A 25740-nucleotide genomic window follows, 5' to 3' on the forward strand; every position below is an offset into this window, starting at 1 on the left:
CACACACACGTGCATCAGGTAATAGCTTTTACCAGGTTATTCTTGCACATTCCACTTTCATTTAATTTTTTTAAGGATACTCAGTCCAGGATACGCTATAACAAGCTACCACAGCCTCAGTAGTTAATATATATTTAAAAAATGTATTTCTCACCGTCCTGGAGGCTGAGACATTCAGGGTCACGTTACCAACAGGTTCGGGGAGGGTCTCTTCCCGGGGCCATACGCTGCCCTGCGGGCCGTGAACCCACCTGGGGAAGGGCCTGTAGGATCTCCTGTAGGATCATCTCCTTTTATAAGAGCACCAGTCCCGTTCCTGAGGGCTCTGCTCTCCTGACCGAATCGCCTCCCAAAGCCTCCACCTCCTATTAAGCATTAGGATTTCAGGGTAAGAACCTGGGGGGAGACGCGTGCAGACACATCATAGCCATTTACTTACCTGTTTTTCAAATACTTCTGTTCCCAAATACAGATTAATGTACCATGTGAAGGCGCAGGGTTTTGGGGTGTGTGTGTGTGTGTGTGTGTGTGTGTGTGTGTGTGTGTGTGTTTTAACCCAATGTGCCGGGCTTATTGAACCAGCACCTGCCCTGTGCAATGGACAGGATGCTCCTGGAGTTCCACGCAGCTGCATGGGATCCCTTCACTCGATCCCTTATACGTAGCAATTTAAGACGTTTTCGCTGTGAAGAGGAAAAAAGGGAGAGCGAGAGCCTGAGCTACAGTAGGCTCCGTTTATATTTAAATCAGCCTTTCCTTCCTGCCGTACGAAGATCTTTTCCACCTTCCAGGAGTGTTTATAAAATACATGGCTTTGTTTTGTTTCTGAGTATCCATGGGAAATAGTTTCACAGATGAAAAGTCATCCCTTAGCTGGGGAGGTTTGCTTATATAACATCTCTCCTTTATAAAACGAGGCTACATTTATACTCTTCAAATAAAAAAGAAGAAAAAAATAGAAATGATATGAATAGGACTAGGAAGCTAACAGTATTGTGTTTGAACACTGCATAAGAAAATTCCAGGAAATATTTCTCCGTGTGAGACCTGAAGACCACTGCACTTTAGGCATTTTGGTTTCTGGGGAAAAGGGGGAGCGTTGAGTGGATATTAATAAAACTTGGTTTACATTGTATTATGTCTAAGAATCACACATACTTTCTAAACTATTTTCCTATTACTCGATAAACTAAGATGGAGAGGTGGATGGATGATATAAGCATTCTACTTGTTTGTCTGAATTAACCAGATTTAGCCAGTTTTCTGTCACTGGGGCCATGCCACTATTCAAGTACTTTGCAGAAGCTTTTGGTTGACATTTGAGATCAAAATCTTCAAGAACCAATCGTTGAATTTCCTCTGGGGAATTGATCTTCCGTTCAATATGACCTTTAACATGTGGCGAAAGATGTCATTTTAGCCAAGTGTTTTGGGCAGTATGTGCAAATGTAGGATTAATATTTTTTTATGTGAATGATACCTCCACGTCGTACCTTTTTAACTGATGGGAGGAGGGAAAGAGGCAATAAACGGAAGGTTTGGCAGATGTCCAGGGTGGGGAAAAAGAACTGCGGAAAGAAACGGGACTGATTCCGCAGGTGAACATGGGCCAAAGTGAGAAAGGTGAGGGGGGGGGGGGGGGGCTTCCTGCCCGCAGCACCGTCCAGGTGGGCCTGCTTCTATCCAGGCTTCTGGAGAGGGATGCTCTGTCTTGCTGTCCTTCCTCCTGCTTCCTCCTATCTTTCAGGAATTCAGTATTGATCCTAGTAGATGGTACAAGTCCTTACAATCTTTTAACAAATTTTCTTTAAATATAGAAAAAAAATATTTCTGAAAGCAAAGCCACATCTATATAATGTTTCCAGGTCAATCCTTTGGGGAAATGGATTTTGGGGTTTTGGGGGCTTTTTAGGAAGATTTTATGTATTTATTCAGGAGAGGCCCAGGCAGAGGGAGGAGCAGGCCCCCTGGGGGCCCCGACACGGGACTCGATCCCGGGATCCGGGGTCAGGGCCTGGGCCCAAGGGGGCCCCTGGGAACCGCTTTTTAAAGACTGGGGACATCCTGCGACATCCCGAAGAGAAAGAGAGACCTGAATATGTGCCCCGGGCTCAGCGTCAGTTTAAGGACCGGGAGGCCGGAGAGATGCGGCGCGTCTTCCATTGGGAATAAAAGCAGCACGACCCGGAGCAGCCCGCAGCCCGGGAGGCTCAGTCCGCGCGGTGTAGACAGCGGGTCGGTGGGCCTCGGCCGCGCACCCCTGCCCCGGCCACACCCGCCACGCCGGGCGCCGCCTCCTGCTGCGAACCCCCAGGGTGCAAGGGGGCGGGGAGGGGTGCAAGGGGGCGGGGACCCCACGGGGCAGGGGGAGGGGGACCCCACGGGGCAGGGGGAGGGGGCAGGGGGGACCTCAAGGAACAGGGGGGAGGGGGCAGGGAGACCCCAAGGGGCAGGGGGAGGGGGACCCCACGGGGCAGGGGGAGGGGGCGGGAGACCCCACGGGGCAGGGGGAGGGAGACCCCAAGGGGCAGGGAGGAGGGGGCAGGGGGGACCTCAAGGAACAGGGGGGAGGGGGCAGGGAGACCCCAAGGAGCAGGGGGAGGGGGCGGGGACACCAAGGGGCAGGGGGAGGGGGCGGGGGGACCCCAAGGGGCAGGGGGCAGGGGGACCCCAAGGAACAGGGGGGCGGGGGCGGGGGGACCCCACGGAGCAGGGAAGAGGGGGCGGGGGGGGACCCCAAGGGGCAGGGGGCAGGGTACCCCATGGAGCAGGGAGGAGGGGGCGGGGACCCCAAGGAGCAGGGGGCAGGGGGCGGGGGACCCCACAGAACAGCGGGCGGGGACCCCAAGGAGCAGGGGAGGGGGACCCCACGGAGCAGAGGGGCAGGGGGAAGGGGGACCCCAAGAGGCAGTGGGTGCAGGTGGAGGCGTGCCCCCGGGGTCCCCCTGAGGCACCCACGGAGCATCCTGGGCACCCGGTGGCAGTCTCTGCCCCCCTACCCCCCTACCCCCGCCCCCGGCCCCCTGCAGCCCTGGGTCCGGCCCCCTCTCCACACATCCCTTAGGAACCTTCTAGAACTGCCAACTTCTGCCCTTCTGCAAGTTGGCTCATCTCCTTCCTTTGTGCCCTTTTGTTACCAAAGGAACAAGAAATTCCGCTTTTCCCGGTCTCCGCCCTCTGAGCAACAAGCATCAGGTGCACTGCCCTCAGACGCCCACCTGCCCGCTGTCCACATGCAGAAAGGGGCAGCGCTGATGCCCAGCGGCCCGGCCCTCCCAGGACAGCCTGCTTCACCCGCTGGCTCACAGCCCCCTGAGGTTTCTTTTAGGGGCGGCTTTCTGAGCAGCTGCTGCCCCCCACCCTGCCGGCACCTGCCCTCTCAGCCCCCCTGAGCTCTGGGTCCCAGCCGCACAGTCTCACCCTCAGTTTTCACTCATAACTCCAAGAGCGCAGGCCGGCCGCCGTGTGATGCAGCGGGCCTCCCATACCAAAAGGAGCAGATAAATAATAATTTTTAAAAATCTCTGAGAGAGACGGGGGCAGGGAAGTATTCTGGATTCATTCCTCTTTCTTATTTGTTTTATTTTACATATTTATATCCCACAAGGTTTATTTGAGTTGCACGGACCCAGGGCTCCTCTATTCTGGCCAGCACAAATATAGTTGGGTTTTATTTATTTTCCCCCCTTTGGGAAACACTTTCTGGATCCTGACGGGTAGACATTAAAATCAAATCGCTTTCTGGAAAAGCAGCTCGTACGTATGTGAGTTTTAGACTTTTCCAGGACCTTCTGCCTCATGAGTAAAAAGAGGCCTATAAGATGTGGCTGGGCACAGCGTGAGCCGTGGCGGACGGACTGGCTCGCGGGCACACGGCATGGTATACGGGGTCCGTCCTCCAACCCGTGGACAGATCCTATAGTAAGAAAGTCCCCAAGACTTTTTGGTCCATCTTATAAATTCTTTGATGTGTGGCTGTTTCCTTACTAACATAAACCTCAGATTATGATTTAACCTCCCTGATAGACCCTGTTTCATCTGGACACGGCATTCCAATTCCTGGGTTTTTTTCTAATGTTTTCTTTTGTTTGTTGGTTTTACTATAAATTAATACTGTCGTCCCGATGCCAGAATCTTGTGGGAATTTTAGTTGCAGGGAATTAGCTCAACTGCTGACCCCCGCCAACACTGACGGGAGTGAACAACTGAGCCTTCGAAGCAAGGCCCAGAGCCTGGACCGGGGTCGCCACATGTGCCAGTCAGTGGGGCCTGCTGTCGCTCTCGCCTTTCCAGGGCCTGTCCCTCCACAACTTGCCTTTCCGTACCGATACACAAATGTTTTCCTACAAAACAATGTTAATCAGAGTGATCATTTCCTAGGCCACCCTTCAAGATATCATGCAACCCCAAGTCCTCCTAAACCTCCTGGAGTCTGGATTCCAACCCCTGAGCTCCTCTCAGAGTGGGGAGCCCCCCCCCCCGCGAGCCCCAAACTGAGCATGGAGTAGCTGGGGCTCCATAGGCATAGCTGGGTCACTTCTGCAGTCATGTGATCAAAAGACCTTCTTTCCCCCTCCCCAGAAGTGGATCCTAGAAGATCTCTGTATCGGTGTGGTAGGGAGAACGGATTCTCCAACTCCTCTTTAGTAGGAGCCTGCTGTGTGCTGGTGAGACGCTAGTTGGAGCAGATCCTGCTCAGTCAGGGTTATATTCTGATGCCAGCAGGGCAGGTGGGTAGTCAAAAAATAAATCTGCTAATCATAAAATATCATGTGTTCCTAGTACTGTGAGTTCACGCAAAGGGGAAATGTTACAGAGAATGACTAGGGGAGAGAAGATCAATACGGCTAAGGTGGCCAGGAAATAACTTACGGAATGGACACATTTAAGTCTCACCCTGCGCAATGACAATCTGGTGGCTGCACATGTGGGCAGGAAGCCAGGTGGCCAGTGTGGCCGGAGGACAGCGCCCTGGGTGGGAGGGGGCGTGAAATACAGGCAGTAATTAAACAAGACGGGCCCTCGGAGATGAAAGTGGGCAGTTTGGATTTATTTTAGCTCCAGGCCTATTAGAAGGTTTAAGCAAAGTAGCAGCAGTGCGATCTCCATTCTAAAACGGCTTCGATGTGGATGGACCTGGAGGGTATGATGCTGAGTGAACTAAGCCAATCAGAGAAGGACAAGCATTATATGGTCTCATTCATTTGGGGAATATAAAAAATAGTGACAGGGAATAGAGGGAAAAGGAGAAAAAATGAGTGGGAAATATCAGGAAGGGAGACAGAACATGAGAGACTCCTAACTCTGGGAAACGAACTAGGGGTGGTGGAAGGGGAGGACGGGGGTGGGGGTGACAGGTACTGAGGGGGGCGCTTGACGGGATGAGCACTGGGTGTTATTCTATATGTTGGCAAATTGAACACCAATAAAAAATAAATGTATAAAAAAATAAAATAAATAAAATAAAATAATAAAATAAAATAAATATAAAACCACAACTTGGCTGCCGTGTTGGCATGAATTGTAAGGGGGTGAATATGAAAGAGGTAAGAAGCTATAAGGAGGTAAGAAGGTGAGAAGCTGTATCTACCCACAGCTCAGGCAGGGGATGCTGACGGGTTGGGTTGTTGTGGTAAAATGGAGGTTGAGGAAAGAGACCTGAACAGGATATAATTTGGTTGGGTCAGTGATAATGGGACTGGCTCAGAAACAAGACGCAGGGACTGAGGATTGGGGGAAACTCTTTTGATTTTGGTGTGAGCACCTGGGTGGTTTGCAGTTCTGTGCAATCAGACGTGATAGACCGTGGGAGGAACAGACTTGGGGGTGGCAGAAATAAGAGTTCCTATTCGGCCAATTTGTCTTATTTGGCTCTTAATCGGTTCTTCAAAATCCAGGGGTCGGACCAAGCAGACCAGACCACTGAAGATATGAGTCTGATTTCCAATATAGACATCAGGGCTGTCAATATAAATTGAGGTATCAGCAGCATATAGGTGACCGCCAGCTAGGAGACTGGCTGAAATCACGTAGGAAAGGGTTTCGATGGAGACAGTGAGAGTCTGCGACCTGAGGCACCCCAAGGTCTAGTAATCAGATAAGAGGGGGGAAGCCAGAAAAGAAGATGGGGAAGCAGCCAATGAGGTAGGAGGACCACAAGGGGAATTTTCCAACACTGAAGCCAACAGCAAGTGTTCCAGAGAGAGAGAAAACTAATTAAATACAAATGAGAGACGGAATAAGATCATCAGGGAGAGATGGCCATTGGATTTAACAAGCGAAGGTTAATGAGACCTTGGAAAGTTTGTTTTTTAAGCGATTACATCTGATAAAAGGAATGTGCCATACCACTTTTTCTACTTGAATTTCATAACCAATCTAATGCTGGAAGAATTAAATGGGAAAGGATGTTATCTAGATTACAAAATTCAGCTTGGAAGTACAGGCTATAAATAAATATAAAGAACTTTGTCATATTATTTGAAGGACACATGGAAGAACTATCATTACGTCATGTGGCTTGACATATTTTCCAGTCAAGAGATCTCTAAATGTTAGAATCAATTCCTGCAAGAGTGAGAGGTAATTTTAATGATTTCTGCTTTATTACAGTCTTAACCCATGTCTATTGTAGTCATGAAGTAGAGATCGACTGGTCCCATTCATTTGAATTAAGGGAGAAAGCTACTTGCAGCAGGCAGAAACCACATTCCGTGACTTACGACTATGTGTTTTTTGTTTTTTTTTTTCCCTCTAACTCAGGTATGGTGACATGGTACCAAAAACCATAGCGGGGAAGATTTTTGGCTCCATCTGTTCGCTGAGCGGGGTCTTGGTCATTGCTCTGCCGGTTCCGGTGATTGTATCAAACTTCAGTCGAATCTACCACCAAAATCAACGAGCAGACAAACGGAGGGCACAGAAGGTGTGTATTCAGCTCTTGCAACCATGATTTAGCATCTCCCATTTTTTTAGAGTGAGCTTGAAAATCCTTTACAGGCTATTCGGTGTTCCAGATGGCATCGGTAGTTGCATCAGTCAGCACAAGCTAGGTTATACTAATCGGTTCTTCAAATCCAGGGGTTATACTACAGTAAAAAAAAAAAAAAAAAAAAAAAAAAAAAGAGGAAGGAAGGAAGGGAGGAAGGGAGGGAGGGAGGGAGGGAGGAAGGAAAGAAGAAAAGAAAAGAAAAGAAAAGAAAAGAAAAGAAAAGAAAAGAAAGAGAAAGAAAGAACCTTAATATCTCAGTGTCTTAAAACAAGAAGGAATATTTCTCAGTCATGCTGCAGGTCCACGACTGGGGCGGCCGTGGGCACTCGCATCTTGACAAGGTGCCTCTGCAATCACTGAAGCAGGGGTAGCAGGACATGATGAATCACAATGACTCCTAAAACCTCCTCCGAGAAGTAGGCCAGGTCCCCTTCCACTTGTACCGCGCTAGCCAAAGTAAGCACACAGCCATGTGTGACTTCAAAGTGGGCAGGGAAATATAATCCTACTGTGCAATCGGAGCAGAGAGAAGGAACCATGGAGTAAACAGCGCTAATGATGGTAGCAAAATCAAAGATAGACTCCTGGCAAATTTTATCAGAGTCAGATTTCTAGACCTGATTCATTTAGTCTCTCGATCCATCAGGGGTCAAGCTGGTCCCAGTAGACAAGGACTATTAAAAGGAACTAAGATACGTCTCAGATATTTTCAATAGTTGACCCAGGAAGTAGGAGAAATCTGATCGTTGGTAGCGGAGTTTTATTCCTGGCCCAGCAGTTGACTGATTCTCTGAACTTCGTGCCAGGTATTAATCCGTCTACAAGGAAGCAGGATGCGTACACCACTGTACAAGGGGAAGACATACCTACCTCTCAGGGAGGTGAAGAACATACGCACATGTATAGAAATCGATATAAGCATATCGTAATGCTAACAATAGGTAACATTTATTGCTGGTTTACTATGTCCCAGGTACTGGTTTGGTGTCTTTGAAAAATGATTCATGTTGTCTTCATGGGTCTGGGAGTGAGTCGTCATAATTATTCTTATTTTTCAGATGAGGATCCTAAGGTATCCAGAAGTTGAGACATTCTAGGGGCACATACTCCATAAATTTTAGAACCACCATTCAATCCAAGCCCACGAGGCTCCCCGGTTCATACCCTCAAACACTATAGGAGACTGCTTCTCAGAAAAACTAAACGTCAGTACACTTCCCTTCCTTGATTTTGTCAAAATAGTCACCTTTAGAGTCAGGGCCCTTGCTTCTTAGAAATAATTTTGTAAATCGCTTTTATAGTTTCCTCAGGACTGTGGTGCTGCATCCCCAGTACTCCTCGTGGACACCGTATCATGGTCCTTTATGAATAATTTTATTTTAGTTAATTTCCAAAAACTATTCATAACCATGACTGTGGATGCCCGATCCTGTAGTATGACTATAAAATATCATGAGAGGTTTGGGTGTCGTTTAAAATGACTGGCTTTGTAGGTAATTCTGGAACAGGCTTTTAAGTAAGCTTTTGAACAATGTTAGTCTTTTAGTAGGGTATAAAAATCTCATAAGGTAACTCTTGGGAAAGTTCAAGCTAATCAGTCTAGTCACAGAGCATATTGTCCTGAGAACACGGTCGTGTCCACCAGCACAGATCCGTTTGCAAAGACCCACTTTGTCAGCCGTGTCTTTCATAGCTTCAGAGAATCCCCCATTTTCAGACAGGTACCTACCCTTTAACTAGTTATTGTAGAGAGTAGGATAGTCCGGTTAATATGAATCTATGAAACTGATAATTCGATAAACAGAGGTTAGACAAAGGCACCCTCTGACCAGGTATAGTCTCGTGTAGGGCACACATTTGGCAAGCAGAAAGGGAGAAATTTTAGCCACAGTTGGCCGCCTCATCAGGGACTTCGGTGCACACGACTGTGTCTCTGCCCTCATGTTACAATATTTCTCCTGGGCTTACGTGTACACTATTCAAAATAACAAAAATCCTACAAAAAGCATAGCTCCCCAGGACCCATCCATCTCCATTCTAGAAATGCCTTCTTTGATACAAGAGCTACCTGTGATTCATTTTCTCAATGCAAAAACAAAAACAAAAACCCCACCCATATGGAAACTGTAGGAAGAATAAATCTGATTTTCAAAAAGGTGGAACTCCAAAATATCTGCATTTTCTTCAGACTTTGTCATCTGCAACAAGCGAATCAGTAAGGAAAATCTTAGAATAATTTAGAAGCCTTTCTGCATAAATAAATTCAGAACGCAAAAAATAAACGAATAAGTATTTTTTAAGTACACTAAATTGAAAAGCGTGCTTTAGGAATGATTTTTGGTATCTTTAAAAATATTTCCCCTCTTCTAAGTTTCTGCCGTAATGTGATGAATTTTGTGTGGCTACTAGAGAAATTAATCAAGCCAAATATAATAACCTAATGTGTTATGTCCAGTAAAGAGTCTGTGATCAATAAACCAACCAGAGTTATCTATGAAAGAATAATGGGTATGGAAGTAAGTAAGGAATATTTCCTATTTTCCTTCCCAGGAGATTCAAAAAAAGAAACGGAATAAACATTCCTTAAAAGTGTGTGGTTAAGGGAGTTTGGGTTTATCTGGAACCGGATGATTTGACAAATATCAAAGTCATGAAAAAATAGCCAGTTAATTCAGTCAAGCAAACATTCCATTCAGTAAAAATAAGAGTCAGGCTAAAAATAATAAGGGGTATTACAAAATGTTTTTCAGATCATACTTTTTGGTGTTTGGTCCCATCTTCAACTCCAAGCTCAAGCGAGAGCATGAAATATATACAATACGAGTTTGAGAACATTCCCCTAGGCACTTAGGGATACTTTCCTTCTTCTGGGTTCTCCCCTCAGCAAGGATCCTTTCTACTTTCACTCCCTCTCCCCACTCTTAAAAGAATTGCATCATTTACCCGTTTCTAGCAATCCTTGATCATTTCTTGACCAAACACTAACCCGTGGGTGAGTCTAGACGAACTGTGACATCTCTCCTTCACTCTCACCGCAGGTAATTCTATTTTAATAGATTTATTTAATCACTCGGTTGTTCAAAAAGTATTTATGGAGTAGAAGGCGTTTGTTAAAATAAAGCCAGGTTGATGCAATGACATTTGGAACCTACCCTGCTTCAATACAAATCACACCGGTCGATCTACAAGACTAACTTGTAAGTAATTATCAAGTATAATAGTAATAATAATCATAAAATTTAATAGGCTAATAGCAAAAACAACAACTCTCTCTAGATTTTCTAGCATATCTCAGGTGCTTTATATCTGTTATTTATATTTTCACAATCAATTTGCAAAAGAAGTGTTATTATTTCCATTTTACAGATGACTTGCTTATGCTTATACACTTATTGATTAAAGTCAAAGAGGAGAAAATTCTGTCATCGTTAAAGCCGTGTATCTTTAGGGATTTTCCTATAGATAATTCTAAATGCAGTGAGAAGTTTTGAATCAATGGGCCGATGTACAGCCAATGTGCAATGGAAGTAAATGTTTTACTTGTCGCGTAAAGATGCTGACATTGATACAGAAAGAAGTTACCGGTGCTCGTTGATCGCGCTTTGGTGATGATTCTCAGACTTCAGACACATTGGAATCATCTAAAGAGCTTGTTAAAACACAGATTGTTAGACCCACCCCCAAAGCATTTGATTCCGTCGCGTGGGATTACAGTCTGCAAATCTGCATTTCTAACGAGTTCCCAAGTGAGAGCGATACCGCTGGCCTGAGAACCATACTCTAGAGCCATTTGTCTAGGACATTCATTGATGATCAAATTGGATTATTTCTATAGCATTCTAGAATAATTTAAAATAAATAACACCCTGCTAAAGCCCGAATATGATCTCTCTTAGATATTATTATTATTAGAATATTAAAACCTATGACTCAGGCCCTACGCCAGGCCTCTGTGGATAACCAGATTTTTTGGTCTGTAGTTTAAGAAGCCCCATCACCAACACACATAAGAATCTGGAGGTTTCATACTTCTTGAAATCCACTCTGTGCTTCAGCCCTTATGGAATTACCTACTTCTGCCCTTAAGTCTCCGTTCCATCCCCACACCACCGAATGTACCCACCCCGCTCAGTGCGCGGTACTCAGCTCCCATATCACCCACTTAGTGAAAATGTTCCTAACGGATGTGGACGCCATTAATTTCTCCATCCTCTCTTCCCCCACAATATCATGCACGCTCCGTTACCGTGTATCACACTGTATTCTCCTTCTCTGCTGTTCTGAGTTCCGTGCCGGGCATACGATAGGCTCTTGACACTTGGGTAGGAAGTGAAAGAATGAACCATGAGGTGACGTTCGCCTTGACAATGTCCTCCATCCCCGGCGTAGGATGGGTATGCCTAGAACCAGTTGGAAACGATATTGGGAAGCATGATTCTCATCTCTAGTACCTGCCTGTATCTTCTTTCCGTTCTTACCTCTTCCTACTTAGAGAACCTTCACTACTCTTGGGGCCACGGGTCTGGTGTCCCTTCCACTGACCCCAATGCCAGCACCGTCTCTACCCAGCCCTGCCATCACCACGATTCATCAGACTCCAGAGCTAGCTGGGAATCCTAGACTATCTATCTCCCACTGACTGCCCCCCACCATACCCCCTCTCTCTTTATTAGTATTTGGCACTAACTTGTCTCATTTCTAGGGGAATATTTACCTTAACCAATGGAACGATGCCAATAAATTCCTTAAATTTGTAAAAGCTGATAAAGCTTAATGTGCTACCCCGACATGAGACATTTTACTAAACTTTAAGTGAAGGAAACAAGTCGAAGGAAGGATTTCCAGAATAAATGGCATATGCTACACGTGGGCTGATGTTTGAGGAGTGAGGAATTGCCTCACATTGCAAAGGAGGAAGGCCTTCGATGCCTCAATTTGAAGCTGCCTAGGATGCCCTTGTTCTTCAAAAGTATTGAAAACATTTTGTGATTTGCCAGTAACGTGGTCCAATAACTTCCCACAATCTACCTCAGACCTCATTGAGAAGATCGATGGCATTTAGGAACATTGCCGTCTCAATGGTTTTTGGCTTATCCTGTATCTTTCTCCAACTGGGTCCCCTGCCTCTGTTCCAGAGAATACATTGTAAAGTTTATGTAATGTCACTTGGTGCAATTAAAAGACAATCTACGTGTTGAAACCACTGCATACTGGGCCTCCGACTACTCCACAGTTAAAGGGTTCTGGTCAGATGAGTTTGAGAAAAAATTATATACTTGTATCCCCCCTTTTGTCTTCACAATGAACATCTACAATGTATGGTAAGGAATCCAACAGCAAAGAAACGCTTTTAACCTCTCAGCATTTCCCAAACTTTTCTTGACCACAGAACCCGTCGTTGGTTTCATTTGGTTGGTTTGGATTCTACCCATAACACTTACTAGTTCCTTGGAACCCAACTTTGAGAAATCCTGCTGAGGATTGAAATTTGTCTTAATTTAGAGAATTAAGAAGAAAGCTGAATTTATGAAGAATTGAGATGCACGGGGGAAATGTGCTTATGGGACAATTTATTTTTTCCAACACCATCGGTGTTTCTCAAGACAGATAAAGACGATCAAAAATAACTTCAAAGCTCTTTTTTTTTTTTACACAGACAATATAAACCTTTTTTGTCTAATTAAAAATTTGGAAGCCTCCTCTTTTCCAAATAGGCTAAAGTATTTACTGAAGCTTTACTCTCATTCCATAATATTTGCTGGTACTTGGCCATGCCAAGAAGTTGTATTTCCTACAAAACTGAGGGTGGGGGCCGCAAGGAATACACTTCCTCTTACCGGTGGATGGTTTTTGTTTGACCTCCCATTTGCACGGCCACCGTTGCCAAGATTGTCATACTGACTGGCTCAGAAGTAAAGTGATTTTTCTAAAATATCTTTGTAAAAGAAATTTCCTCAATTACCTACTGAAAGCAAAGATGTAATCACAGGTCATAAAAGCCAGCACTATTCAACAGACATTTGGTGTGGCGCTCCACAAGACCAATTAAACCAATTAACTCATAGGATATCGTTGTAAAATGAAAGAAAAGTCGTGATTGAAATTGAGATGGGAGGTTTTTTTTCTAATCATAGTACTTGGCTTAGCAAAATGGCTATTCTGTGTCTAAAACAACTGCTTCTTTTTCCCTGAAGCCTAGAGCCACTTCTCTTGTACTGGTTGCCACCACATGTAGGCTTTCCACGGTGGGAAAGACATGTCATTTTCCTTTGCTGGACAGTGGTTTTGGTTAATGTAAATAAGTGTCTCGTTTATGGAAAAAAAAATAATGTTTTCTGATACAGCTGCTAAGTGCTTGGAGAATGACACAGGTGAGGCTAGTAACCGTGATAAAAACCATGTGACTAACATGCAGTAGTTGACAGAGGAAGGAAAGGAGGAAGGAAGGCGGGAGGGAAGGAAGGAGGGGAGATGGAAGGAAGGAAGGAAGGAAGGAAGGGGGGATGGAGAGAGGGAGGGTGGGAGGAAGGGGTAGGGTGGGGTCAGAGTGAGACCAGAAAAGGCATTAAGCGTTTCAGGAGACCAATGAGATTTTAGGACTCAAATTTCAGCAATAATCCTTTTCTGGAAACCAAATATATACTTAGGTTACTTATTTCTGAATTATTACATCAATTCAAAGTCATTTCCAGAAGTGCTTGTCACGTCCCATTGTTTTATCAAGTCCTGAAATCCTGGCTGCGCAGCACAGCTTTTGAAGTTAAAAATTTCCTCCCTCCCAACCTCCTTCTCTAGCATTGTCTCAGTACTTTGGGTGATCTAAACAGTATACCGCCAACCAAGAGTGAAATTTGTCTATTTTTTCCCATCATTTATGAATATGATCTTCGTACAAAGTATTATTTTAACCTGGGATCCGCAAACAGGAAGAGTAAATTCACAGAGGAAGGGAGAAGGGGTGGAGTTGAAGCCGGATGATATCTCAATGCTATTTTGAGAGCTTCAGCGTCCCAGCGCTACCCGCAGACCCTGGGCGTGAAAGGGCATCTTGGTACAGCTTTGGAGGGAAGTCTGGTAAAACCTATCCAACAAAACAGGCACGCAACGCGCACCCTTTGATCTAGGAATAGTTCTGCTTCTGGAAATCTGTCTTGCAGATAAGTTCGTCATGATGTCCAAGGCAGGCACCATTGCTTGTAGCAGCAAAAGGTGCCTTGAAAATTAGTGGTAGCCGGTTGGCTGCGTAAGCGATGCTTTATTCATTGGCCTACTAGGTATTTATAAAGGATGAGGTGGATCTATATATGTAGATACGGAGGGAGTTCCGATCTATTAAATGAGAACAGCTGAGTGCAAAGGAGTGGGAGGCATATTGTCCCAAATGAGTAAGAATATGTGTATATTGATGTATGACGTATTGATGTGATCACACGTCAAGATACACATGTATATGTAATTACACACAAACACACTCTTAATTTATATGCCTAGAAAATTTCTGGCAAGATTCCTTAGAAATATGACCAGTGGAAGGGAGAAGAAAAAGACTCCTAACTCGGGGAAACGAACTAGGGGTGGTGGAAGGGGAGGAGGGCGGGGGGTGGGGGTGACTGGGTGACGGGCACTGAGGGGGACACTTGACAGGATGAGCACTGGGTGTTATTCTGTATGTTGGTAAATTGAACACCAATAAAATATTAATTTATTTTTTTAAAAAAAGAAATATGACCAGTGGTTCCTCTGAAGCATAAAAATAGGGCAGCTCCAGGGTCCAGAGAGACTTACTTATTTTTGATGCACTTTTGTATGAATAGAATTTTTGGTCATATGTATATATTCATTTTCCATTAAAAAATCTAGATAATTTTTAGATTTTTTTTTTATTAAAAAGAACATCGCGGGGCTGGAGACCACAGATAGGATTTATCTGGGTTGTTTAGAAAGGGAAAAGAAGGGATCTTTAGGGAGTCGTTCTATGGGAACTGCACCACGCCGTTCCAGTTGCTTTCCTGCATACACTTGCTGGATACACATCTTGCAAACAGAACGTTCACCCAAATAGTGTCCTCCAGGAGGTGAAAACCAGACTCACTCCGTGGCTCATTCCAGATACAACAGCAGTTCCAGAGGAGAGGGGAATACCAGAAATCTGGCTAAGCAGTCAGTTTGCTCAGCAATATCGCTTTGGTGATCTTTCTGTAGGTGTCAACACTTGAAGGAACCACCCCAAAGCCCTCTAAATCGAACACTCTCTATGCATGAATATTTTAAAATTAAACAGTAATGTCATAAATCTCCTTGGAGTGGCTCACTGTGCTCTCGTTTCAACAAATTCAGGAGAGAAACAGAAATCAGATAAGTGTGCTCTAGTGTGGACCAGTGTCAGTAGAAAAGGCGGGTGGATTAGGGATTTTTTTTTCTTCTTGAGACTCCATGTTCTTCGGCACGAGGTCCACGTTGCCGGATTTAACAAAATAATCGCAAGAAAATCTTTAATAGTTGAGAGTGCAGGGTTTGTTTGTTTGTTTTTTTTTAGAAAAAAAAAAACCTTTAAAAAGGCAAGAAGGCAAAAAGGTGGGAAGCAAAGACGGCAGGCGGGCGGGCAGGCGGTTGGTTCCTGGAACGTGTTTGCTATTTTTAAAAGGGGGCGAGTGTAGATGAAGGTGAGTTGGAAGCTGCTTTGCAATGTCTTCACCTCGTTGAGCTACTCCGCCTGGGGTAAGTGGGAACCTAAATGAAGCAATACTGTCATTTTTCTCTGAACACGAGGGACAGAGACAACAATGCGAGAACCTGATCTTACCATGGAGACTCAGGGCCCCGAGTGGAGGGGGTGACCCAGCGGCCAGGGGGGGGACTGCGTGGCCCTGAAGAAGTGCACGGAAGGAAGCGTGCAGGTGTCATCCTCAGCACCGTGGGGACAGCTCGCTGGGCCTCACTGCCCGGGTGCCCACGTGCGTGTGACCCCAGGGCGCGCTGACTGCGGTAAGGAAACAGCTCCTGGCTATTAACCCACCACTTCTTTCTCTTCCGGCTTCTAGAAAGCCAGGCTGGCCAGGATCCGGGCGGCCAAGAGCGGGAGCGCCAACGCCTACATGCAGAGCAAGCGCAACGGCTTACTCACCAACCAGCTGCAGGTACGGGCCGCGTGTCACTTGCTCGTGGCCACTTTCCTCGCGTGATGGGGATTTGCTCGTGTCCGGCCTTCCATGGCCTGGGGGGACTCGGACGGTGGCTCCTCCAGCCACCCAAGTGCCCTCTGTAAATGCTCCCTCTGGCTAGGGACATTTTTTTTTTTTTACAAAATTTCAAATTATTTTTTTTATTTAAAGGGGGAACTTGGTTACTCAGTTTAGGGCTGTTTTGCCTCTGGATTCATTCAAATAGCCGCTTAAGAAGAGCTTAAATTGTTTACACCGTATTTACAAAAAATACTGGCTTTCACCCCCACAACAGGTTCATTCACATCGAAGTAAATGCCCAGGCACCCGCGTGCCACCCTGGGGCCACTCTGTTAGGCAGCAGCGACCCCTGGGCCCTGCCCCGGGGCTGCTGACCCCCTGTCGCCCGAGAATCAGCACCTCGGCTGGTGACCTGCTTTGCTGGCTTATGTGCACAAGGGGAAGGTCAGGAATCCTCGACTCGAAACCCATTTTTGTTTCAAAATGACTTATTTCCTTAAAATTCCTCTGAGTGCGGTCAGGAGGGCTCATCTGGCTCCCTGATGGGGGGGAGCACCCTCCGGGGTCCACGGCCGCCCGCGTGGGTAGGGCCCCAGCCCTCTGGCCATCAGAATAGCTTTGATGTAGGCGAGCGGGTCCTGAGGGCCTGGATCCCGCTTCACCAGCCACAGAGAAGGGCTCGCAGGCTTCCCCAGGTAGGTGGCAGGTGAGTCAGACGATTCCGATTTGCAGTTCAGGGAGGCAGGGAGGCAGGCGGACCAAGACCGCAGCGCTAGTTCGGCTCACACGTACTCGCTCGTTACCGAAATGACAAGCAACTGCGCATTTGTCCCTTTCTAGTTAAAAAAGAAATTAAAATGCTGCCATTGAATCTCAGGAGATAGGCCAGGCTCTCGGTGGAAATGTGTGGCTGAGGTTCTCATTGTTTGCAAATAAAATAGGAAGCGCCTCTGTCTTCTGTGTGTTGACAGTCCTCCGAGGACGAGCAGGCCTTTGTCAGCAAATCCGGCTCCAGCTTTGAAACCCAGCACCACCACCTGCTGCACTGCCTGGAGAAAACCACGGTAAGGAGAAGGCGTGTCTGGCCGCCCTGTGCTGGGACACGAACCCCGGTCGCCTTTGTGCAGACTCCGTGCTTCCAAGGATGAGTTCACTCTCTACGGTACTGGAAAATACATAAAAGATGAAAAAAAACAAACAAACAAAAAAAACCCAACCCACAATATTTGAAATGGCTTTGAAAGACTATAGTGACATTTCAACTCGGAAAGTATTCCGGAGGGTTATTTAAAGTGTGTGCGTCTTTCGTGGTTATCTTCAGTCTGAAATGCCGGTTTACCGCAGGTGGAAAGCTGCTTCCCGACGGCCGGCTGCAGGCCCTATAAAATACCATTTTCTCCCTGATTATTGGAATGCTCATTAATCAAAAAACAGTGTCATTCAGGCGATCCTGACATCGAGGTAAGGGGCATTCCGATAGCCGGAGCAGGAAAAAATGGAGAGTAACCAGGTAGAAGCGTCTTTCATTAACAGGTTGTAATGAACAAGAAAGGTAACAAGAAACTGTGTGTCCCCGTAGGGCAATGACACCTTTAATCCGGGGCGGCCCCTTGGCGCGGAGGGCGTCTGCTAGGAAGCTCCGCACCCCTTCCCTCGCTGGCTTGTCGGGGGGTCACGGTCTGTGAGCACAGAGCTGATGGAAACTGCCCCCTCGGGTCCTCTCCCCGGCTCCCCAGATGCCCGCACCTGCCCTTGCACCTCGGGCACCGGCCGGGCGCTGGCCCGGTTCCCCGGACGGTCATTCGACGAATTCGCATTGCTCGCCTCCCGTGTGGTGGCCGGCGGGGCGCAGCCTGGGTGGCCCCCATCCCGCCTCCACAGCGGGGACACACCCGGGGTTCCTGGAGGAGCGTCAGCACCTGCCGAAGGGAAATCGGGGCCACGGTGAGGGGTGCAAAGCCGGAGGAGCCTTGACGGGACAGGGCAGCGAGGCGACTTGCATGCACACCTGCGGGGACGACCAGGAGCTGGCTAGGCAAGGAAGGGAGAGGGCCCCAAGGTGACGCAGGCCGCAGAGGCAGGCTGCAGGTGGCCCCAGAGGAGCCGAGAGAGTGCGGGGGCCATCGGAAGGCAGGGCCTAGCCTAGGCCGACCCAGGGGAGGCAGCGGAAGTCTAGGGACTGGCGAGACCCTGGAGGCCTGTGGAGACTCCCCATCCCTGTCTCCTAATACATGGGGACTTGTCTGAGGGCTTAAAGCACGGTAGTTACCGGATGGTATTTGCATTTGTAACTGAAGATCCATAACTTACAGGAGAAGGTCTGTAGCTGAGGATAACTCTTTGAAAGGTAAATGGTGACATTAATAGATCTATTTATTTCCAGAATTCCCTCTTTTCATTTTTCGCTATCTTCTATTTTTACTGTTTTACCTCTTAAATAAAAAAAAAAAAAAAACTAACACCGATTCATATCATTCAAATAAAGCTGCCCACAACAATAACCAGCAGCCAGAGGACTTGACCTCACTTCCGTCACCGAGGTGACAGCGTAGGACCTCACGCATCGGGTGCTTGTAGCACGTGTGTGGGATGCGCACCGTGAGGGAAGAACACAGACTGCGCATCCCTCGTGAGCTCTGCTTTTCCCCAGAAAATTTGATACTGAAATTCATTTCTTCACGAAATCCTGTCCTATCCGGTCATATTATTCTCTGGACCTTAAACAGTGGAGTCCTGAGATTTCATTCACTTCAACATGCTTGTCTCAGCAAAGAAATGACAAAATGGGTAACGAAAACAATCCATTTGCTGTTGGCCAGTGAACTGCTTCGATTGTTTCACTAATATTTTAGGATGAGAGATGGTTCCGCGGAACCTGGCATGTGCGGAGCCTCCCGGTACAGGGTCGTTCCCACCTACACCAAGACAAGAAGAAAATACTCACCGAGTCACTCCCCCGGCCGTTCAGACCCAGATGTTTTCCCTTATAGTTCGGAAGCGAGATTCTTACATAGGCATGTTAGGAAGTGATTCTGTATTAAGAACTCTAAAAAAGCAAAATTTGCGCTGTGGTTTTTCTAAATTGTGGTGTGTGAATGATGCCCATCGCTGTGCGCCCCGTGGCTAGGGCCGCTCTGCATACGGGCGGAGGCGATGCGTGCAGCCGGGGACGGTCACCGGGTAAGGAAGGAGCTCAGAGGGCAGGCTGTCCCCTTCTGGGTCACAGAGTGGCCCGTTTGGCAGTATTTTACCGACTTACCTAACAAGTCACTTGTCCGTACGCTGGGAGTTTTAGAGGAGCATCTCAAGAAATAGAAAGTATCTCCAGGATCTCACTTTCTGATTAAAAAATGTTTTCAATCCCACGTGAAAATATTTGCTGACATCCAACAGGCCGTCTAATATGAGGCATCCTATCGGAATTGTGTCTTTTCCATAATTCCAATCTGTTCAAAAAAGAAAAGTCGGTGTGAACTTACACAGTCGCCGTGACCGCTGTCTTACAGCGTTTTCAAGAGGGTTTTTTTTTTCTCTTTGCTTCTTCCGTTCCAGAAGTGATGTTTAAATTCACAAGTGATATTTCTTTTTTTTTTTTACTTGTTTTTTTTTTTTAAAGATGTTACTTATTTATTCATGAGAGACCCAGAAAGAGAGAGAGGCAGAGACCCAGGCAGAGGGAGAAGCAGGCTCCATGCAGGGAGCTCGACGCGGGACTTGATCCCGGGACCCGGGGTCATGGCCTGGGCCCAAGGAGACACCCCTCCCCCGCTGTTGAGCCCCCCGGGCGCCCCTAACAAGTGATATCTGAGGATACAGGTAGTCCCTAGAGAGACCCTCGGTGAGCCTGCAGGTGCCGGTGTGCAGGGCCGACCAGGAGCCCGGCGGCCAGGTTCCCGTCTCTAGGGACGTGGCATCAGTTGCCGCCGGGGTGTCTCAGGGTAGGGGCGTGTTTGAGTCTTAAGAAAGCAAAGGCAGCCATCGCCTTCCTAAAGTGACGACGTGTTTCTGTGCCCCCTTCTCTCGCCCTCGCGACCGCGGAGCAGAATCATGAGTTTGTGGATGAGCAGGTCTTCGAGGAGAGCTGCATGGAAGTGGCGCCCGGCAACCGGCCTTCCAGTCACAGCCCCTCTCTGTCTTCACAACACGGAGTCACCAGCACTTGCTGTTCACGACGACACAAGAAAACCTTCCGCATCCCAAATGCCAACGTGTCAGGAAGCCACCGAGGCAGTGTGCAAGAGCTCAGCACGATCCAGATCAGATGCGTGGAGAGGACCCCGCTGTCGAACAGGTACCCGGGGTGATCCTGCAGGCCCCCTGCTGCTGGGTGTGCTGGGCAATCTTTGGGGCGGTGGGGGGGGGGGGGCAAAGGGTATTTATTTATTTATTTATTTAGTATTTTATTTATTTATTTATTTATTTATTTATTTATTTATTTATTTAGACAAATACACCTGAGAAGCACCGTGGCATCTAAATCCTGGTTCCTAGGGTTTAAAATGAGACAGAAACTAATAGGGTAGCAAGTAGGAAAGTGGACCTGCTGCGACCCTCCCGGGGTCGGAAGTAGCAGGTGTACAGTATAAAGGGTAGAAAGAAGCTGCGGTGGCCAGGCACGCACGCAGCGCGGCTCCCGCCTCTCTACCTCCACCACGTTGGCTTAGGGGAGCAGATACCTTTCTACTCAGGAGCCCCAAAGAGCCTGAGACGATAGCGAGGCAACACCACTCCAGAGATGAATTAGATTGATGCTGACATCATTGGAAAGTGCTCAGCGCCACCTACACAGACACCTTTGATGTAAGAGTGAAAAATAAAACCATGCGTACACGAGTGTCTCAACATATGATTTTGATCATAAAGATATTTGGGGCCACAATGAACACAGAAATCAATCCATTACAAATAAAAATATATAAGTGAAATGCTAAAATTGTCCACCTCTGGTTCCTTCGTGGACGATTTAAGTGGGATTTTTCTACTGGGATTTCCCTTTGCTTCTCTTTATTGGTTACTTGTTTTTACCACAAACATGTATGTGTAACAAAAGGTAACCCATTTAAACAATACAACTGATTAAGAATGATCAGTTTCTGCCAACATAATTTTGCTTTGTCCTTCAAATTAAATAGCTGTGTTTTTATATTAACAGTCTATCAGTCCAGGGCTGCTCCTTTGTTCTCATTCAACAATCTTTGTGAAAAAGCTGGATGAGATTCTGAATTCGGGCTGTGTTGATTTACATAAATCAGATGATGTCTCTGGGACCAGAATATTAAATTTTGGAACGATGGAAGATTTCCGTCTCCCACATTTTCTACCTCCGCGTTGTTCTCCATCCGTTCCAAAATTAAGTAGAAGGCGGAGAAGTGATCAGAAAGAAAATTTTAGGACATACACATGTTGAGTGAGATTTCCATGAAAATAAGGTAATTAGGTTTGAGTAATTAACATCCTAGGTGCACCCTCCTTGTTCCTCTCCCCTTTTCCCTCCAGCCAGATGGAGTATACACCTCGTGCGAGAATACCATGGGGGAAAATCTTGAATTTCTGGTAATGGCTAACTTGGAGGGGGGACGGGGTTATTAGAACTACTTGTCACTAAGTTGAGAGCTTTAAGGGCATCTTTACCCCTGTGGCCAAAAGAACTGAGACACGTTCTCGGGTCGTTGAGGTACATCCCTTCCGTGAGCATCGCAAAGCTCTCAGGGGTCCCGTCTGAAAACGATCTTACTTTGCCCAACCCAGACTTTCCAAAACCGACCCGAGTCTCTTCCTTGCACTTTTGTAGAACACACTTTGAGACACACTTGATGGAACCAGCTCGAGGTGCCTTCTAGACACTTACTTAATGCCAGTGACCTGGCTGACGTTCACCTCCACATATACTAGGCTTGGTCCTTCGTTTTTTGGGTTTTTTTGTTTTGTTTTGTTTTGTTTTGTTTTTTTGGTTCTTCGTTTTTTAAAAAAAAATCACGGTGACTGTTCTAGAGATACTTAAAACGTTACGGACAAATGTGAAAACACTTTCCTCGGTGGTAGGGAAAACAGGGTTTCCGTAAACAGCTTACTTTAAAAAAAAAAAAATCTCTCTCTTCCTCATCAGCCGGTCCAGTTTAAACGCCAAGATGGAAGAATGTGTTAAACTAAACTGTGAACAACCATATGTGACTACAGCAATAATAAGCATCCCAACACCTCCAGTGACCACCCCGGAAGGAGACGACAGGCCAGAGTCTCCAGAGTACTCAGGAGGCAATATTGTCAGAGTGTCTGCTTTGTAAGACAATTGGAATCAGGTCTAAGAGAACTGGAGCTCTGGCTGGGCAAAGAATCCCATGCGGAAGGAAGAAGACACAATACACGTTTTGCAGATGAGAACAGCAAAGCGAGAAGGTTGGCAGTGAAGTAAAAAAAAACAAAGCTTCCAAACTTGAGGATGGAAAGGAAACCACCAAATGGCATTTCTGGGCAGAGTTTGACCTGTCATGCAGAGGAAGAGTCTGTGACCCTTTGACTTTGTGAATGAGCACAATGAAATGCCGCCTATCGATGCTTCTTATGATCTGAACTCTTTTTTAATAAAAATAAATAAAACAAATCTTTGAACATAATGTTCCAGTTGAATGCAAAACAAAAAAAAATATGGAAAACATTTTGATAAAAATTTTTCCTGTTAAAACCATGAACATTGGCTATGATGAAGATTATTACGTATTAAAAAAAAAAAAAAAGAAACTCCTACGACACATTTGTATTGACTGAAGGAAACCATCATAATGCATGCTAGAATTCTTTGGAGCAGTGATTTCAGTGTCCTTCTGTTGTCTTCAGAATAGGCATGATAAACTATAATTGTAGAAAGGGGGAATTTCTGTGCACTTACAACAAGCTGATTGTTCATGTTCCATGGTGGGCTGTGCAAACAAACTCCTTTTAGAGCTGCGGTATTTCTCATGGGGATGCTCATTAGTAAATCTAACGTGTTCAGATAGTTCAGTATTAATTATCGTTTGACCTTGCACCTAGATACTGTTACAACCGCAATAATTCATTGTACACCTGTTGTATCAGGAATCAGGATTTTTTTGTTGTTGTTGTTGTACCTTCCAGATCTTCATAGATACAGTAAGAGCCACGTTCGTAGAGAAACTTGCGGTGTGGCTGGGTTTTAGAGAACTTTTTAATCCAAGACTATTGTGCCATAAATGTCTTTCGGTAACATTCTCTGGTCCGCTGTACCCCCCCGTGACGGTGCATTATCTGTTCTTGGACTTCTTTAGCGCCTTTCTATTGGGTTTGTCGTCATCAACCGGACTGACGTTTTGTAGTTCAAATGACTTTCCTACTTTTGTAGTCCCCAGCATATTACCTTGTAAGTAGATCGCTATCGTCAATCCCCTTGTCAAAAATTAGGAGAAAGGAGTTGACATCCGTGAATGATCTCTCTAACCTCTTTGCTGTTAGGGAAAAAGCCCAGACACTGGACGTATCGCTATGGGTTTCAGGCAAAGAGTAGGCTGGGATTGATGTCACCAAATCAGTAATCCCAGAACTTCGCTTGATGTATTATTTATTTTACTTTAGATCTTGAATACACTTTGAGAACAACCGATGTGAATTGAAAGGCAGAGATAAACTAGAGTGTTTTACGTAGCAGTATTTGACGAAAGCACGCTTTCCACACCCGTGGAGAAGGCGGCACGAATGTATCTGAGAAAGGTCCCTGTGTCCTGCGAGGAGCGATTTTCTCCACTAAATCAGAACAGGAGTTTGATGATGCAACGTCGATCTCTGTGTACATTTAAGTGAAAAGTCTCTACAGCTTTTCACCTTTGAGATATATCAGCAGACGTGTCTGCGCGTGACAGTGTAAAAAAGTTTTACGTCGAATGAAAAGTTTTGTTCATTCCAAACCACCACTGTAAGAAATAAAGTTTAGCCTCCGTACACGGAAAGAATTAATAATTATCCCTCTACTATAGAAGATTTTAAAAATGCTTATCATAATTTATCATAAAAAGGAATTAATCCAACCATTTTCAAGTAAAGCCAGAGATCCTTGCTTCCCATTTCTAGAATAGCTTCTAGAACAGTGCTGTGCACATGGTAGATCTTAACAAATAATTCGCTGAATAAAAGTAAGATCCTCTCTACTATCTCTAGGGAAGAACTGGCTTCATTTCTAGTACGTCTTTTAAAAAGTTACTAATCTTCCTGGAGCGTGGATATTAACAATTATATTAACACCTGCCTCATGTCACTTTATGCTTCTAGAGCAAATATAGTGAAACTTCTGTGATGGCATTTGTTGAAAAACTTTTTAAAAAGTAGACTAAGGAAACCGCAGTCGGGAATACTTAGGTCTTCTGATTCCCAATGAAAAGTTCTATTTTCATGTTCTTAATACTACATTAAAAAAAAAAAAGCAGTTAGGCTATTTTAGTTGACAGTTCTGCCTCCTTTTCGACTTCTCATTTATCCCAAACTCTTAATTTCTTTAGATTTTTGGAAAAGAAAAAAAAAAACTTTTTGGTGTTTTAGGTGATTTAAAAAATATACTGTGTTGGTGGTGAATGACTATTGATGACTGTGTTAAGTGCATCTGTATTGTAAGTGAAATGTAATTATTTCTGTGTACCATATGGAGTAACCGAGGTCATTGTTTTTGACAATTTTGTTTGAAATTCATATATCTTATTTCAAAGGATAGCATAATATCTGCATTATGCTGGAAAAAAAAATAGACCTTTGGAGAATACTTAAATAAAACATGTGCATGCTTGAACAGGACCACGTGGTTGACCGTTGCTCTTTTTTTCCTGGGCTTCCTTCCTTTCCAAGATCTAGGACGTGCCGCACCCGTACTTGGGAGAACCTTGTAACGTGTAGGAACTCAAAGAACCCGTTGATTGTGAGTAACACCTAAATCTCGTCTAAATCGGTAGAGGCAGTAGATTGCTGCCCACAAAGGGGATTTAGGAGGAGACGTTTCAAAGGAACAGTTTAATACTGTTTAACGATGAAAGAGTGCCCACTGCTTCAGATGATCCTTTTTGGAAATACCTTGGTACCTACAACTCTGTAGCTACTACCTAATTCAAGTAAATCTTACAAGGTCTTGTTGGTCACCGCCCCCCCCCCAAAAAAAGTAGGATGGTTACAATCAGTTGTTTTTGTTTGTGCGATACTTTTAGGTGGGGTGCTCTCTGCAGTGTGTCTAGACCCGGTCTATGAGCCGGAACCCCACCTGCCGCGTGCCTCTTGGACGGCGTGGGCAGAGAGGCTGGCGCCTGAGCCTCATATACCTCCTGTCCAGCAAACGAGCTCCGAGGCGAGGACGTTGGTCAGAGCTCCGTCAGAATCTCAAAGATTCTTTTCTAGTTGGGGAAACAAGGTGGTGTATTTCTCTAGCTCTAGGTATGCGTATATATGTACATTTACATGTATTTATTCTGAGACACATACCTAGATTTTTATTCTTTTATAAAAAAAAAAAAAAAAAGTTCATCTGATGGTTTCTCTTTAGTAGGAAACAAAAAGCCAGGAAAAGTTTAAAGCTTATTA

General features: G+C 45.7%; 1 protein-coding gene across 1 annotated transcript in view; it reads left to right on the forward strand.

Moving 5' to 3' along the window:
* KCND2 (potassium voltage-gated channel subfamily D member 2) overlaps nucleotides 1-24966 on the forward strand; it is a 474833-nt gene extending 449867 nt beyond the window's left edge. Inside the window, exons 2-6 of the mRNA XM_072764896.1 lie at nucleotides 6763-6925; nucleotides 16033-16128; nucleotides 17145-17237; nucleotides 20217-20464; nucleotides 22280-24966. Of these exons, the coding sequence (XP_072620997.1) occupies nucleotides 6763-6925; nucleotides 16033-16128; nucleotides 17145-17237; nucleotides 20217-20464; nucleotides 22280-22457 (778 nt within the window). The 3' untranslated portion in view covers nucleotides 22458-24966. The remainder of the gene's footprint in view (nucleotides 1-6762; nucleotides 6926-16032; nucleotides 16129-17144; nucleotides 17238-20216; nucleotides 20465-22279) is intronic.
* The last annotated feature ends 774 nt before the right edge of the window (nucleotides 24967-25740 follow it).

The sequence above is a fragment of the Vulpes vulpes genome, chromosome 7 (assembly GCF_048418805.1).
Source record: "Vulpes vulpes isolate BD-2025 chromosome 7, VulVul3, whole genome shotgun sequence".
Taxonomy (NCBI): Eukaryota; Metazoa; Chordata; class Mammalia; order Carnivora; family Canidae; genus Vulpes; species Vulpes vulpes.